This window comes from Melanostigma gelatinosum, assembly GCF_949748355.1.
Source record: "Melanostigma gelatinosum genome assembly, chromosome: 13".
In the NCBI taxonomy this organism is placed as follows: domain Eukaryota; kingdom Metazoa; phylum Chordata; class Actinopteri; order Perciformes; family Zoarcidae; genus Melanostigma; species Melanostigma gelatinosum.
In genome coordinates this window covers 13,387,703-13,405,361 of record NC_136646.1, presented here as the reverse complement: position 1 = coordinate 13,405,361, position 17,659 = coordinate 13,387,703, and the positions used below count along the sequence as shown (strand labels likewise).

Sequence of the window (17,659 nt, the reverse complement as noted above, 5' to 3'; positions counted from 1 at the left end):
GAGCACCACGCCAGTCAGAGTGAGTGGAGCCTGAGCTGAGCGCACAGCCAGTCAGCGGTCTTCTGATATGATGTAAAATAAGAATAGTGGATTGTTTTATACAACAAAGGGATAAAATCGAAACTTTAAAAGCACTCACATACGCGTGTTTTTTTTTTTATTTGATTCCCAGGATTTACGCGCGCTAAAGTGACCATGGCACGTTTTACGCACTGCAGAAACAGTGTTTTGGAGGCTCAAATAACCCAAACCATGGATTAAAGAGCAAGTACTTTGCCGTATACTTCAGGAGAGCTCAAATGGCGGCACTTCGTAGAAAATTTGGCGAAGACTACCAGGTGGTTAACACAAATCGGGCTACCACTTTTTCTGCCCCGGTTAAGAAGAAACGCCAGCGCTTCGTGGACAAGAACGGTCGCTGCAATGTGCAGCACGGAAACCTCGGCGGAGAGTCCAGCAGGTACCTCTCTGACCTCTTCACCACTTTGGTAGACCTAAAGTGGCGATGGAACATGCTCATCTTCCTCCTAACGTACACGATCGCTTGGCTGGTCATGGCATCTATGTGGTGGATCATCGCTTACATCAGAGGAGACCTGAATCACGGCCACGACGCGTCCTACACTCCCTGCGTGGCCAATGTTTACAACTTCCCCTCAGCTTTTCTGTTTTTCATCGAGACTGAGGCCACGATCGGTTACGGATACCGGTACATTACAGAGAAGTGCCCGGAGGGCATCATCCTCTTCTTGTTCCAGTCGCTGATGGGCTCCATAGTGGACGCTTTCCTCATCGGCTGCATGTTCATAAAAATGTCCCAACCTAAGAAACGCGCAGAGACGCTAATGTTCAGTCAGGACGCCGTGATTTCTCAGCGAGACGGTAAACTGTGCCTCATGTTCCGTGTGGGCAACCTGCGGAACAGCCACATGGTGTCTGCTCAGATCAGGTGCAAACTCATAAAGGTAAGCACCAGCGCCAGAGACTCTCTGATGATAAGAACTCCCTGAAAACGAACTGAAGCGCAGGAGCTGAGTTGAAGTTGAGCACATGCTGTACGTAGATCACACCTTCTTCAACCAACAGAAATAAAAATGATAGAGCCACACAGAGTTACATGTAAATGGTATGCATTCTAATGAATGGATACCATCTTTCAGTCCTTTTAAAGTTGAAGCATAACTATAGAGCTATATGCAAAAAAAATAAAGCTCAGGAAAAGTAAATCAATAAAGCCAAACAAACAAACAAGGTCCCACCACACAATATACACCTTGTTACACAAAACAGGCTTAAGGTAGCATTACTATACTCCTCTAGCTGCAGGGTGGTGAGGCTGACTGGTGCAGCTCTGAGAAAAGACAGAAAAGGCTGCAGTGTAGATGGCCGACACTGCGTCCAGCATCAGTGGTGACACCTGGACAGATAGGTGTCTATCAGTAAGTAGATGTGGCAGTGAGATAGCCCCCTGAGGAATAAAGTTATGCTCGGTGAATCAACAGTGAGAGGGAGCCTCACACACTACTACTGATCACTGGAGTCCGTAAAACAGCACTCCAGGGAGAGAGCATGCGGGCAAAAAGAGTACTTATGGCATCCATAAAGAAATGCATTATTTTATTTCTGTTCTTAAGGGGGTATTTTTTATATTTCTGTTCCCTGGGATATGAAATGACACAACAACAAAAAAGGACAATAAACTCAGCTGTTTCAGTCACATCGTTGTGTGTTTAAATCCGCCGCACTGTCTGTGTTACTACGTTGGTTATTCACGAATGAAGATTTTAGGGGAATAGAGCTAAAAAAAAAAAAAAACGAGCAACAATGCAGAAAATCACCAGGGCCAGTAAGTAATAAGGTCGACTGACTCCTCTAGTTGTCGTAATAGAGCTCCTCTCATGCAGCCACATCCATGTTCAATGTGCAAAATGGGCCATATAGAAAAACAGCATTAGTGGGGTGCTTGGAGCTTGTTTATGTTGGCGTCCTCTGCACAGCCACATCGAGCACTGCGTTGGTCAGCTTAATGATGCAGGCAGGCAGGAAGGACCGAGTTACAAGCATGGAGGGAGTGAACACCCCCATAGGCATGAAGTACAATCACACATGTCTATTTTGACTCATCTCACCTCTCCTGTGAGACGGAAGCTCTGTTTCTCAATCAGAATGTCTCCATCTGTGCAACACACCTATGAGATTTTTAATCTTACTTCACTATATAGGCTTTTTTTTTAAAGCAATGGCAGCAGAAGTAGGAGAAAATCAGGTTTTGTGTTAGTTAAAAAAGGAATGCATCACTGAGGCACAGGGATTCATTTTGCTGTAGAGCCACTTTCCTTTACCTTTCCTTCTGGACTCCAAGAAATACAATCAGTATAAATTCCAAGACCTTTCTGACAACCACACATTTTCTTTACACTCCCTCTCTCTGAGAAATGCAATAAAAACCGTATCCACTGTGCGCTCCTTAGTGTTTTTTTCAGTTTTGCTTCAGGGCTTTAACCTTATTCTTTCGCTTCAAAGACTCTTTACCGAGACAATGTTTGCAGCAGCTCCGCCAGAGTACACAATAGAAAAAAAATAAATGAGTCATTGTGCATGAACAAAGGCATTGTTTAGATATTACACATCACACAAAAACCCTCAAATAAAAAAAACGTAATTATTTTAGACTGAATGCTTTCAGTGCACTCCCCGTAAAGAAATGTTGGTGGTGCTGTTGAACTGCAACCCTTTTCAAGTCAAACCTCATCATATAAAGTACTCGGGCATTCATGGCAGAGGAAGCATTTTAACTTGTATAGAAAATGTGTGTGTGAGAGAGTTTGGCAAAATATTTTTTGGGGATGACTTGTACATCAAGCTGCATCAAAAACAGAGGAAAGGAACAGCTCTCTTTTGATTGTAGAAGACTGTATTCATACTCTTACTATTCCTTGTGTGCGGACACCCATTGTCTTGACCCCACACATGTAATTGGTGATGTTGCCACAGAACGTTTTCTTTAGTGCAATGCAGTGTAAGATCAAAGCACCAGCCTTTTACTCCCTATACGTGTAACGCACAGACTCACTCACCTTTGGTGAGACGTGGGCGTCAGTCCATCTGCCTACGACCAGGTATTGAGTTTTGGTCTTCTGTTTTTTGCCTGTTAGCTAGTGGCCACACTGCTCACAAAGCTCTGTTCTTGGATCAGTTGGCCTGCAGTGGAGGGACAGGAGACAGCCTCTAGTTGCCCAAGTCAGTCGTGGCAGAAAAAAAAAACACATGTCCTCCATATCGGCACCAAGAAGAATGAAATCAATATGATCGTTGTCAGACAATGGCAGTGATTCCTGGCACCTCACAGACAGTGCCTGGCAGCCCAGACAGAATGTTGTGTGCTGGAAACCTGCAGCAACATGTTGACTAACTGGCACACATCAGACAAGGTGACAAAACTACCACTGTAGAGGCACAATTCAGCCCTCAGAGGAAGCAGCCCAAGTTGCAACTTCACTATAACGTACATTATGGAGCCACTTGTTGGAGCTGCAGTTGGACACCAGAGCTCTGCAGAACTGTCGTGGATGATTACTGGGTGACAGCAGAGAGAAGGGAGAGACAGACCAATGGAAGCTGGCATACAGAGTCTCACCCTAAGCGGTTGAAATGCAGCTTTGCAGGGCATCCATGACAGCCTCAGAGGGCGTCCTGGTAGAACATCCCAGCTGAGAATATGACTCTGGTATTACCGGGAGGGTGGAGAGAGCGAAGGAATTGATGGAAAGTGATGAAAGAGCTGGAGAGAGGCTCGCAATAAGAGAAGGGAAACGTAAAAAGAATTAGCAGCTCTTTTTTTCTTAATATTTTCATTGTGTGAGTGGTGCCTTCTATTTCAGAGGGAGAGAAATCCTCTCGGCTGTATATCTCCTCAGAGGATTGCAGGATGGGCTGTATACACAAGTCACTAAAACTGGAATTGATTTACATTTCTTACTTAATAAGAATATAGATGCAATTATACTATCCGGTTGTGGAGGGCTAGAGAAAGGCCTTGAAAGCCTGCAGTCGTTGATTAACGAGCCCAAGAGCCAGAAAACCTTAAGACTCTGGACTGCCCACGCTCCTCTCCCATTTGTATGCTTGAATAATTCAGAGTCTACACAGTTGAACAGGATGTTTTTCTGTAGGAGCGTGCATGCTCAAAGAGCACACGCATATACAGACAAAATCATCTTAAGTTTTCTCACCAAGGTAATCAAAAGCAGGCAGCGGTGAGGCGGAGTGTGTATTATTTGTAATGTCTGAGCGAGTAGACTGAATGAGCACTACATCTTCAGGCTCCTGAGTAGAATAGCCTATGAGCCATGTTACAGTATTTCCCATAAGGAGAAGTAAGAGGCAGCACATTCACAACAAAACACGTTTTTGGCCAAGAACATTGTGACACCATTTCTGCCACAACAGCCGCTAAAGTCACCAAGAGTCACACAGAGAATGAAAACACTTTCTGTGGAAGGAAACAAAACCAGAGCATAACACAAAAAAAGTAGATAGCATCTCCAAAATATCTGGTACCAGTTTTGTCTTGGTTTGACTGACCTGATAACCAACCTCTCTAATATTTAATGTTGGTGCAGCATAAGCCTCTACAGCCTAAACTCTGCATCCTTACTTGAGTTTGAATCCAATTACTCACAACAATGAATGTTGCACATTGTAAACTTTAGCCTAACCTTAACCTTAAAATAAATCATAAATAAGTGACATAATATTGGTAATGAATGTTGAAAAATGTTGTCTTCCAAAACCAATGTGAATTCAGATAAAAAGATGCTCTTTCCTAAACGTTTGATGGGCCGTCCTTGTCAGCATAGTGAGTTTTAAATTTAGTGAATTGGAAATGTCAACTGTAATTGGTCATTCAAAATTTGGATGGTCCATGATGATTAACCTGAGTACTCGCCGACCGAGCATCTCTCAGATGACGTCCTCATAAGCACCACTCAGGTGGAGGTCTCAGCCGGGTTTGGAGCTGCGTGGGAGGAAAATTAAGAGGACAACTTTCTTTTGCCTCAGAGTTTCTTTCTGATCCCTCGTTGTAAATGTCACCACAGCCAATCACACAGGTGTTTTAATGAAGCTGTGTTTCAGTTCATTCTGTCATAAAATGGTGAATAGTAGCGGCACAGGAATTTCTGCTCACCTGGTTCAAAGGGTGCTTTAATAATGAGCTGCAATCAAATCAATCTGTCTGTAAAACAGAAACCAAAAAATTGTGAGTTTGACTTTATGAAAACAGTGTAAGTGACTGTGGATCAAAAGAGAAGACACAACAGAGGCTATGACAGAGCAACCAAGCTGTGTTGACTGAGATGCAAAAGAAGCAAACCAACGAAATCCTTTTTGAGGCTGCAGTTTTATGGTGTTGTTGAACTGCATTGCATTTTACAGTTTCAGATATTTAGCCTACCCACATTGGTATAAATGGGATGGACAAAATAATACAACACCTGTCAGTCTAATACAACACAATAGAGTGCTGCAGGATGACGTATTTTTGTAGACCTCATTACAGGCATCTAACCAAAAACCCAAATATTGACTTTGAGACAAAGTAACCGAAAGTGCGAAAATGCTGACTCATTTCCGTATTTCAGGATTTATTCATGCAGCACTTGATTCAACAGCCTCCAGTATGATCATACAATTGAATCAACAAATCTCCAAAACACTTTCAACAAAAACTACATGTTTGCGTGTTTCCTTGTTTATGAGATCAGGAGTAAAGTGTGAGTCTGGTCCACGTTGGACAGACCGATTCATCAACATCAGTCTTGGTGAAATGTTAGGTGGCCCAACCTTTCTAAATGTTCTGAGTGGGCAGACAGTATCTGCGAGAAGGGAAGCCTGTGTGATACGACTGGCTTGTCAGTCGACCTGATTGCCTACAAGTTCCTCCAACGCCCTCTCAGGCTACTGATTGATGATGGCTCGGCAGAGCGCGGAGTGGAGTTGGGTAGGAAGGAAGATCGGGCCACTTTAGGTCTAATCAATTTTATTTATCACCTGTCTTCATCCATAAGCATCATTCACTCCACTGAAACCTGTTGTGACCATGAAACAAAACCAGGATGCTTTTTCTAATGATAATGAGCAGCTGACCGGTTGACTGGGTTGGTGAGTAGTCACACGCGATGGGCAGATGTATTTGTGTGCACGTCTAGTGTTTCTGCTGCACAATTTCATTGGATTGAAAACTGAATACAATTTTTTTTTTAAAGTCCCTGTTGTGATACGCCAGAGCTCAGGGAGAGAGCTGGCAAGCTCAGCTATCTCACGATCTGTGTGCAGAAGAAGCGTAGGAGAGTGCCAACGGGGTCTGTGTAAGGCGCTTTGTCACTGTGAGGTCAGGATGAAGGTATAGGCTTTGACTGCAGCTCGCTGTTGCAGTGCAGAAGAAGTTTGGATGATAGGGAAGGCATGCCCAGAGATGGAGTAAACCCAATTTATTTATGAATGAAAATCAACATCAATCTTTTTATCCTTTTCCAACAACTCCCTGTAAATGATTTGAAATTGGAGCATAAATATTCTGGCATTGGTTCAAAACAGTTCTTAAAGTTATTTAAAACTTATTAATGTCAATTTTCTGCTCATGTTTGTGTTCTGTATGCCCACATTGCCATCCACCATTTGCAAAATCCTTCTCCTGAACTGCGATTGGCCAATCAATGGCACAGCAAGTCTGTCAAGCTGTCGATTCCAAAACATGTCAAAGCGCTTTAAAAACGAGTGATATGGTATTTTTTAACCTTTCTAACCCCCCCCCCCCCAAAAAAAAAATCAAGATCAAAAGTGTAAGGAATGAAGTAATCAGTGTGTTTGTCTAACATGGTGACCATGTTTTCAAACCCCCAAACCTGAGCCCTTAAGTGTATCACACGTTCACGCACATGTGTGTGCTCATGCACACACCCAAGGTGTTAAAAATGATTTCTGCCTTAATATGTTATTTTTTAAAATGATTTTGGGGAGTGACAGGAAAAGTGCAAGGTGTGTGATGTCTCAGATCACTAGATGCTAGCTGTCTGCTCTGCTGTGTCACCCGGGCCTTTCTCAGCTCCACCGACAAGCCACCTTTTGGCCGCGAGTTAGACTGTGTTGTCACTGCCAAGATGGCGACAGCCGGAGCCATCCACTTTCGGCTGGGTGGCGTTTCGAAGACTACGTCCATATTTTATACGGTCTATGTGCAGAACGCAGCATTTCTGTTGCCGGGTGGCCTGCTTTAAGAAGGAAGGAGTAAGCCTCCTGGAGCTCTTTAGAAAAGACAGACTTTCTCCTCGGCATGACAGCTAACCGTTAGTGTTCTGACAGGTTCTGTCAGAAAGAGATGCAGGCGACACAGCAACAGCCCTGACAATGACGCATTGATTGATTGACTCACACAGGCCTACAGACGAACGGATGTTCAATTCAGAGGGGGACAGAACTTGATAAACGTCCATGTAAGCATTGAAAACAAGTATGTTCATCAGCTGAAGACAGAGAAGAGCGAGCAAACTGTTGGGGCTGGATTTCACCCCAGAGAGAGGAGGCCTGAGCGCGTGGCCAGTTGCTGTCTGCAGTAGAGACGCTGCGATAATAAATCTACCAAAACTGGTTTACAATTAAAAGGAATTTAATCCTACTGAAGCAAATACAATTATACAGTGAAGTACACTACTTCTATGGAATATGAAACAATAAAAAACGAACATAAAAAACCCTTTTTCAAAAAACTCAACTCAGCTCCTCAGCTCGTAAAAAACACGTCTGTCCGCTGAGCGCCATCACGTGAGAGAGAAAAAGACTTGAAAATAAACTACCCACATCCGGTTTGAAACCCCTCCCCTTCCGTCTATCCCAATTCCTATTGGCTAACTCCCAGGTGCACTACTTCTAGCTACTAATCCTAAAACACTTTATGCTTATCTTAATTATGCATTTCCAAAACACTTATGATTATGACTAATTATGAATTCTCAAATATGAATCATTAAACACTTTTATTATAGCTTCTAAACACACAGTTCTACACTCAAATTTCTTACAAAACAGCACAGACCCCTCGTGGAGAATTAGCTAGCTAGCTACATCTGTAATGGGGGGCAGTCGAGGTACAGTAATATAACACGGATGGAACTAATGAAGTTAAAGTGTGCTAAAAGTCAAAGATTTTCCACTTTTCTTTTATGATCATCACACGTTGGGCCTGAAGACACAAACGATCTAGATGACACTGACTCAGTAATAAAGGCTGAAAGAGGAAATTGCCTTGGAGGAAATAATGTGTCGATTATTTTAGAATTAACGACAACAAGATATCCAGAAATGGCAGAAAGGGTTGCAGATAAGGGGTGGGACTGTGTGTGTGTGTGTGTGTGGGAGATCATTATGAGGCTGCGTGTGGTGGTGGAATACTGTGTGGGTGGTGGTGGTTGGCTGGTACCCAATTATTGTTTGGCAGTGAAACAATGTAGACAAATGGAAGTATACAAATTAGCTATTGCCATTCAATCCTTGAGGAGTAGATCAACTTGACGTTTTTGTTGTCTTTTAAAATGTTGACTGAAAAAGAAAGTTTCCTGAGTTTGCAAAATTGTTGTGCAATTTTGCAAACAAAGGAAGATACCGTACATTAATCACACAGAAAGTGTCTCATCTCCTCATCATTTCAAATACAGTGATTTACAAAGATAATCTTTATCGGTCAGATATTTTTGTTAAATGACACAGAAATAACCAGTTTGAACTTTTTCAGCAGAGTTGGCCATTCCTTCAAGTTTTTGTATTGAAATAATAACATGAAGATACAAAAAGCCGCAAGCCTCTTTTCTGACAGCAGGATGTAATAAAATGGCCACAAATTGAAGAGAGTGTGCAGGAAAGGGTAACACAGAGACTGCTCAGTGAGGGAAGCAAACAAGAAGAGAAAGGGTGAACAGATTGATAGGACAGATTACGACAGTAAAAGGAGAAAATACATGCAGGACCTTGGTGGTGAGCGCCAACGTCATCTGGGCAATTAAATGCTTCCGCATCAGTCAACCCTCTGTGGGCAAGTATAATGTCCAAACACGGCTGTCTCACACAAGCAAGGTCCTTTGGAAATCAAAGTGAAGCGCCAAGTCTGTGGCCACCGCAAACAGGGCACCAATGGAAGTTTCAAATAAACGGGGAGAGAAACCAGCTTTCATCAACGTTTCAGCACCCAGCACAGCTTTAGACTTTTAGGTGTTTTTACAACCAGTTCCATGTTCTGCTACATTATACTTAAAAAAAACATTGCTTATAAAATGCAATAAGCTGATATACACATATCCAGTGGCTTATAAACAAAGTACAAAAAGGTATTGTCTAGTTGGGGCTCCTTGTCACATTTCAGATGTCTATGAGTTGTTATCGGTTCCACCATCCATCTAACATCTCACATGGTTTCATTTTGGTGAAACTATCCAATATTTCATAAGAAATCAAAGCTTTAAGTCAGAGTTTTTTCTTTCTTATTTCATCTCTAATGAATCACTTTATTTCCCTTTCTTGTCTCTCTCTCTCTCTCTCTCTCTCTCTCTCAGTCTCGTCAGACACCTGAGGGCGAGTTCCTGCCTCTGGACCAGTGTGAACTGGACGTTGGTTTTGGGACGGGTGCAGACCAGCTCTTCCTGGTGTCCCCTCTCACCATCTGCCATGAAATCAATCCCAAGAGCCCCTTTTTCAAATTATCTCAACGCTCTCTCATGAATGAACAGTTTGAGATTGTTGTTATCCTCGAGGGCATCGTGGAGACCACTGGTGAGGGAATTAAACTTCTTTCCCCATCACTGTATTCATCTCTTTCCTTTTATGATTTTGGTGTCCACCTCCGTCCCATTTTTATTTCTTTCTTCACTCCTCTCAATCTAAATGTAAATTCCTATTTCAATATGAACCCACACAACACTCCTGCCTAATAGATACTCGTGACCTAAACTCTGAAATCTCATTTCCCCGATTCTCAGTTTTACATATTCAAAGAACGTGGGAGCTGAAAAAAAGTGAGAACAACATATGAGAATGACACCCCGATTGAATTATGAGGGATAAATGATTACTTCAGAATCGTTTTACGGCCACCCCATGCATAATAAAAGCCTGTGGTCATAGATGTGTGGCACTTTGATGAATGGCCCGGGTTTTAGCCGAAGTTCCACTCCATTTTTCAGATGACAACTGAGACCAGAGGTAATTCTGAGCCTGTGAGACATTGTCATACAGCCGCCACTATCAACCACAGGCAGCCATGCTGGAGTACAACAAGTGACAACAATGGTCTCTCTGTTGCATTCGTAACAGAATGATTCTTCCCTCAAGTCCAATGCAAATAAATCCATCTCCCTCTTTTCTTATGAGCTCTTCTTCTATCCATCCCCCATAACCCTCATTTTGCCGCTGCTGCAGAGGACACCGCAGAGCTCAATAGGCTTAGAGCAGTGGGGACGGATCAGCAGGGAAGCGTAGAGGCATGCAGGCGACGCGGTCTGTGCTCTGTTGATAATACCATTAAATCAGGGTGCAGCCACAAGTTTAGTGCCGCAGTGCTGTGGCACTCTGAGCTGAGGCGTAGAGGAGGGAAGCCCCGGCAGTGTCACCTTCACTGGCCACGATATCTCATCATCCGCACACCAACAGACATCCCATTAACCCCAGCGCAATAAGAGGTATCCCCTTGTCTCCGTAACTCATTCCAAGTCTGTTTCAAACAGACAGATTGTAATGCAGTCTCTCTAACATTTGTCAGTTTTAGTTCATGCCTTTGAGGCAGTGCCGTTTCTGTTTTTACACATCTGGAAAAAAGAGCAGAAAGAGATTGGTGTTTGAGTTGTGTTTCCCCTCAACACATATAATAGAACATATAACCTCCACAGTTACAGTGTTGACTGTTCTATGCTGAGTGATTCAGGTAATACTGTGCCTAAACTAAGCATTATCACCTAAAACATTTCTTTGTTGCGAAAGAAATAATAACGAAAACAATTTCAAGCCATTATCTAATAAACCCGTCTTGTAATCAACGAGTGTGTTTAGATGGACACAAGTATCCCGGTTATGAAGCCTGGTTTTGCTCATATTCGGGATATGATGTTTACCTGCAACACGGAGAAATCATGAATATTAGTGATCTGGTTACTGATTACCGCAGTGCATTTGCGCAGGCGTCCTTGATGTTAACCAAAACAAACCGACCTATACTGTACATTTTCAACCACTTGACAGCTTTACTGCTAATTTCCTCTCTGCTCCGATCGCCAACAGCTTTCTGCTCAGAGCTTAACATCCACACACACTTGCTCGGCACTGAGGTATTCCTGAAAGCAGCTACACTACTCGTATAACACTGTCCTCCACTGGTGTCAGCCTGTCACATATTTTGAACCCGGATTCTAGGGAGTAGGTACCTGAACCGTGGAGACTTCTAAAATCGGAGCAGGTGACGTGTACCATCGTACAAACCTTTTTAAACCATTGAGTAAAGGGTAGTCAACATGGCTTGGTGTAAATCCCGTGACTCTTTTATGCTCTGGCGTATCAACACCATCTGTAGGTTACACTTTCCCGATAACATGATAACACTTCTCTGCGTGTTTAGATACGTGCCAAGTAACAGTGGCCAGATTCAAATAGAGTACAACAAAGAAGCCAAAGCATCACAATGCGCTCCGTAAACAGTGCCAGTGAAGGCTACTGCCAGCAATTTTACAGAAAGTCTTCTTCAGGGACGTCCTTCTCGCTGTCTGTCAAGTGTTTGCATAGTTGTGCCGAGGGCTTTTAATTTAATGCAATATGCCGTAAACATTAACCAGCTAGATGAATACCCGCTGATGCTGAGTGATGAAACTAAACGGGCATGCCTGTTAGGCTCTGAACCCACAAGCTTCCGCTGCAGCGGTACGACTGCTGTCTAATAGATCTACCGTCATTCTCCTGGTAAGAGAAGGGAAAACAGCTGGAAAACTATCCTGGACTCGCCCTTTGAGATTAAAGCCAAGCATCTGGGCTAATTAAGAATAAAAATGAGCTTTGTGTAAACGTACAACTGACTTTTCTGTGGATGACGATGACTAGTGAGCCTGGAATAGCATCAGGCTGTGACATAACACAGCGCATATCATCCCTCAGAGGGACGGGCTCAGACTCCTACGCTACAGCAAACTGTGGTGTTTAACAGAAAGGCTCAGGTGGAAGCAGAGCCACTGGATCATAAAGAATATGGACTAGGTGCTTATTGATCACAAACGACCTCCAACAAACATCTTGTCAAGAAAATGAACGAGCGAGAGTTCAAGTGGAATAAAAGTGGGTTATTAAGATGTTTGCAAGCGGTTATAATCCTGTATACAGAAGACACACAGGCACTTATAGAAAATCCCTGAATTATGAATGATTAATAAACAACTGCAAAAAGAGCATGACATCAGTTTGTCAATAGCTGATTGTGTTTGAGATGAACAGAGATTCTGGCCAGCACAAATCACAATCAACACCACAAGTTACAATAAATGTACAGACAGGACCCGTGGCTCTTGACATTGATGTATTGATGAGGTAACTTTGATGGGGGTTTATTCTGTTGACTCGATTTAAACTGGTAATTATCACGACCAACACAAGCGACGCTGATCACAAGCATCTCTCATCTCTCTTTAAACTCCAGGAAGGAATCTCTAAAGACAGATAGACGTCACTCTCTGAAATGGTACATAAGATGTCCTTCATCTCAAATATGTATTTTATTTATTTATTTTATCAGAGGTGACACGCTTAAAATATGAGGAGACCTAAAGTAGCTGTTTATCTGCTTTCGTGAACCATTTAGAAAATGGTAAGACTCCTTTTCATACAGTTAATGACTGCATTCAATCTCCAGTATGTGACTGAATGGGACTAGGTGGTCGACTGCACAGGAAGGGGCACGATGCTGCCACTTCACAAGCAATAAACAAGAGCAGAGTGTGGAAAAAAAAAGACAATGGGAGGGAATGCTGCCCTTTCACATTTGTCCTTATCAGCCTATAATTGTTTTGCTAAACCCATTCAATATTACTCCCCTGACTCTCACTTGTAGGTATGACATGCCAGGCCCGGACGTCATATACCGAGGATGAGGTTTTATGGGGCCATCGCTTCTTGCCGGTGATGTCCCTGGAGGAGGGCTTTTTCAGGGTAGACTACTCTCAGTTCCACATCACGTTCGAGGTACCGACACCAGCGTACAGCGTCAAGGAGTATGAAGAGAATAATTCACTGCCCTCGCCGCTATCTACTCCTACACGGACTGAGAGCCACGGCGCCCGGCGTGACCGGGTGTTTTCAGTGGACTGCATCAACACATTGGCGGAAAGGAGGGGAGAGACTGGGGGTCGACTGCCGAGCAAGCTGCAGCGGATGAGTTCATCCGGGAAGGAGGACCTGCAGAGGAAGGTGCTTCTGCTCAGCTCCCAGCACTCGGAGAAGGCCTGCAGCACAGGAGACCTGCCTCTAAAGCTGCAACGCCTCAGCTCCACGCAAGTATCCGGGCAGGAGAATCGACTGAACCTCAAGTCGCTCAAGGTGGGCTTCGAACCCGTGACCCAGTCTACTGGAGACCTGTACCAGCAAAGCCTACTACCCACACCCACACTGTCCACTGCTCCGGTCCCCATGCACAGCCCACTGCTCTCAGCTGGAGGGAGGCCAGAGGACAACCTGCCAGCAAAGCTACAGAAGATGAACGCTGACCGCTGAAACCGGGACAGTCCTGCAGCAACAGCCTTCCACTGACCTCTGATAACAGGCGGACCGGAGGGCACGCGCATGGAAACTGATTCAGAGGTGTACTTCACCTTTTGGGGCTTCGATAGGATAAAATCAGATGTTTTTTTCTGACAATTAATTGATTCGTTGTTTTTTTTTCTTGAGACACAATTTACTGGAATTACTGTGATTATTGTGTCGCATAGCTGAGGCATTCATGCAGGTTTTGTTACACACGAAACAAGAAGAAAACACAAACTTCATGCTTCATTTGAACTCGACACATTCTCACGCCGAACTCGCCAAATACCACCGCTTGGTCAGTGCAGCTTGGCATCGACGATAGACGCACTAGGTACCACCCTAGACGGAGTGTCAATATACGTTACATGCATGGTGTCATTTCAAAATAAACTTCTGTCTTCGCTCTACTGGAAGAGAGTCCTTGTTTGTGTGACCCATCCACCATCACCCCTCCACTCTAAGCCTTAGAAGACTCTCACAGACTTCATTCAACGTCACACGCTCTGACCGTCTACTAATGCCAAGGGAGGGTTTACATTGGAGTTAGTTGAAAGCCTGGTGCGCCGCATACAGCCACTAACGGGGGCCTCTGTGCGTCGATCTCCGATGCCAAAGGGGAACTGGCAAAGCAGAGGTATTTGACGAGTTGGTCGTGAGAATGGGTCGGCAAACTTGATCATTCTGCAAGAGTTGTGCATGTATACACTAAATCCATGCACCACTACAGTTAATAGTCAATCTTAGATCTAAATATAAATGATATACGGATAATAATAAATGCTGTTGATCTTTCTCTTCCTTGTGTTTTCATTGCTGTCACACCAAAAAAAAAAAAGAGTTGTTCGTGCAACAGGTTTTCCCAGAATGCAATGAAGTTTTAAACGGCTGTTGTTAATGCCCTTCTTTTGTCCCATTGGCAAGCAACACTTTTCTCACTCGATAGTGCATAGAGGAGAGAGAGTGAGGATAATGAGCGACGCTGCTGCCGAGAGGGAAATATGACTGGTGTTTATCGGAGAATGGAGGCTGATTATAGTCAACCCATCGTTAATGTGGTCAGGCAAACACACGCAGACAATAGATTGTGTGGTCTTTACTCCTACAACCGCAATCTTTGCTAGGTATCCATTTACCCAGGTATGTACATGCAGATTTGATTTAAAGTCATATTTGGTCAGCTTTTGTATCAACAGGCAGTGTAATTAGAGATCTACTGTAGGGCACAATCCCCTGATCCTGACCAAAAGATTAAACTGAGATTAAAGGAACAGAAACAGGGCTAAACCAAATCCAGGCATAAACACACCAAACTGTACAAATGTAACTCCACAAAACGCTTCTTTAGCACAACGGGGTCAGCGTATCTGAGGTACTTAGAACACCTAAGCCGTAATTTCACCACTACGGCAGCACAAAGACAGGAAAATCAATGGTAGACGGGGATTTTCCCCTCCATCAAGCACACACTCGGAGACCCTCCCCCTCCCATCATGCGTCTGCAGCTTCGTCCGCCCTCTCAGTTTACACAGAACTGCTCTGTACACTCTTTTCCTCCAATTTAGTCTCACATGTGCATGTTTGTACACTCACTCAGAACACACACGGCTTGTTACTGGTCTCATGCTGTGTATGATTTGTCAAATTACTCAACAGTGAATATGAAATAGGCTCATTACAAGACACGGAACCTCAGATGAAACATAGACACGGTTAATAATTACGTGATGATGAGGACGACCCATTGCTCAACGTATCAACAAGTTTAATTATTGCATTTGTTACGTGACTTACAGATTCAATTAACCAAAAAAATTTAAGTAGCAATTAGGCTTTTTCGTGAATAGTGTTCAAAACACTACCTCATTTTTTACATCCCTCACATTTTATGTTAAAAAAAATCTGAAATGTACCTATTCAATATCCTCCACCCACTTTCACATAGAGCCGTACCAGTTAGCATGCTTATGAGACCTAGTGTATACGTAAAGTGACAATTTTGCCTCCCAAACAGCACTCACCAGTAATGACCCTTTGTCGCATGCTTCTCATGTGATGAACAAGGGGTTGGTGGGGGTATTTAGTTTTGCCCTGACCAAACAAAAGGAGTGACATGGTCTCCCACAAACGTCATTTTCAGTTGATACGGTGCACGAGAGCAGCTAATGTACATTCATTATGCATTGACTTCAATACTTGGACTTCCAACAGTGAGGACCACACCCTAAATACGTTTCTAAAATGTTATGTTTCTCAGTAAAAACCTGTGCAGCTAACATTAGCAGAGCACATTAACTAGCATTAACTAGCAACATAGTTACGCTAGCTACCGAAGGTACACTGAATTAGCACTATTAGCACTTTTAAAGCCAACTTGAAAAGTCTTTTAAAAACTGCACAACACTGCACACACTGACCTCAATTCTTGTTGTCTTTTTATGATTTCATTTTATTGACACACATTCATTTTTGATGTGCTATTTGTGTGTCGTGTTGTATTGGGTGTCCTGTATGTTTTTTGTGGTATATCTCTATATTATGTCTTTTCCTTTTACTGTGTTGTTGTTCTGTCCTTGTTTGACATTTACAGGATTCTGCATCGATGGAATTACACAGCTTGATTTATCAGGTATTTTACTCACTTGAGTAGCTCAAAACAGATGCCCCTATTTGGTCTTCATATATATATATATTCCAAATTGAAATTCCAGAGAACGTACTGTATCACAGTATTTGTCAATGTCCCAACATAAAATGATGTACTGTATATAAATAATGCACCCCTAATGTAGCAATAGTGGCCCATAGCTCATTTCTGCCCAGGGCCCTTCAGCAGTTCAATCCACCCGTGCACACAATTACCTTCCTGCTTGTGTGAATAAATCCTTCTATTGTTTTAATTGAAGTGATTAACCACACGCGTCAAGTCTTACCAGAAGACAGAAAGCAATCAGACAATCCAAATGACCGATGGGTCATTCGGTACTTTCTTAATAATTTTACAACCGCATCCTACTTACGGTACATCCCAATAAATTGGCCTCATATATAAGTTGACGACACCCATCGCCACAGAATTAATGTTATTATTCTCTATGCGGCGTTGCAGTTATGCAGCAATGACCATTAGTGTGTGACAACAGGAATTATCATTTCCAGTGGAGCCGACACGGACTGTTTGCTGCAGGGGTGGGCTGAGCCGGGCAGCACTGGATGGAGACGTAACAAATGCAATTTAGGTCCTTCGAAATGTTCCCCTGAAAACCCAATCATGTCTCTGTAGGGAAGACAGGGCGATGATGGTCATTTTGTTCTTTGTGTGTGTGTGCGTTTGAATTTTGTTTCATATTTTGTCAAAATGCACGCCTGCGTGTGACAAGTACAATTTCACAGTAGAGGTAGCGTCAGACAAACGATATGAGCGAGGAGGAAAAGTGCGTATCGGGCACAATATAGTCAGGGAGGACGCAGCCGTGAAACAGCAGAGACAAACCAAAAAGAAACACATGGATAAGGAGAAAACAAAGGGAGTAAATAGATAAAAGGAGCATAGAGAACAGCCATTACTCATGTTTACGGGTTTGAGACTTCAGGTTTTCATTTAGAGAAGACGAAACGTACAGTGTAATGTAATGATGGGGTAGCATTGCATGGATTTACTCCTGACAGAAAGTCCATTTTATGTCTTGACAAAGGGAACTCACACACACATGCACACACACACACACACACACACATACACACACACATACACACCATTTGTTGTCAAGCATCTCATTATCACTCAATTAGTCCCATGAGAATGTGCCATAAAAACACCACTGCTAAAATTGTATGTGTG

The 17,659-nt window shown here is 43.2% G+C and overlaps 1 protein-coding gene across 1 annotated transcript; it reads left to right on the top strand.

Annotated features, from left to right (window-relative positions):
* Nucleotides 1-299: 299 nt before the first annotated feature.
* On the top strand, nucleotides 300-13,788 carry kcnj19a (potassium inwardly rectifying channel subfamily J member 19a; the record flags this gene model as incomplete). Its single annotated transcript, XM_079281766.1, has 3 exons — nucleotides 300-965; nucleotides 9,603-9,819; nucleotides 13,130-13,788. The coding sequence occupies 3 exons, from the start codon at nucleotides 300-302 to the stop codon at nucleotides 13,786-13,788; spliced, it is 1,542 nt and encodes a 513-aa protein (XP_079137892.1).
* Between the last annotated feature and the right edge of the window lie 3,871 nt (nucleotides 13,789-17,659).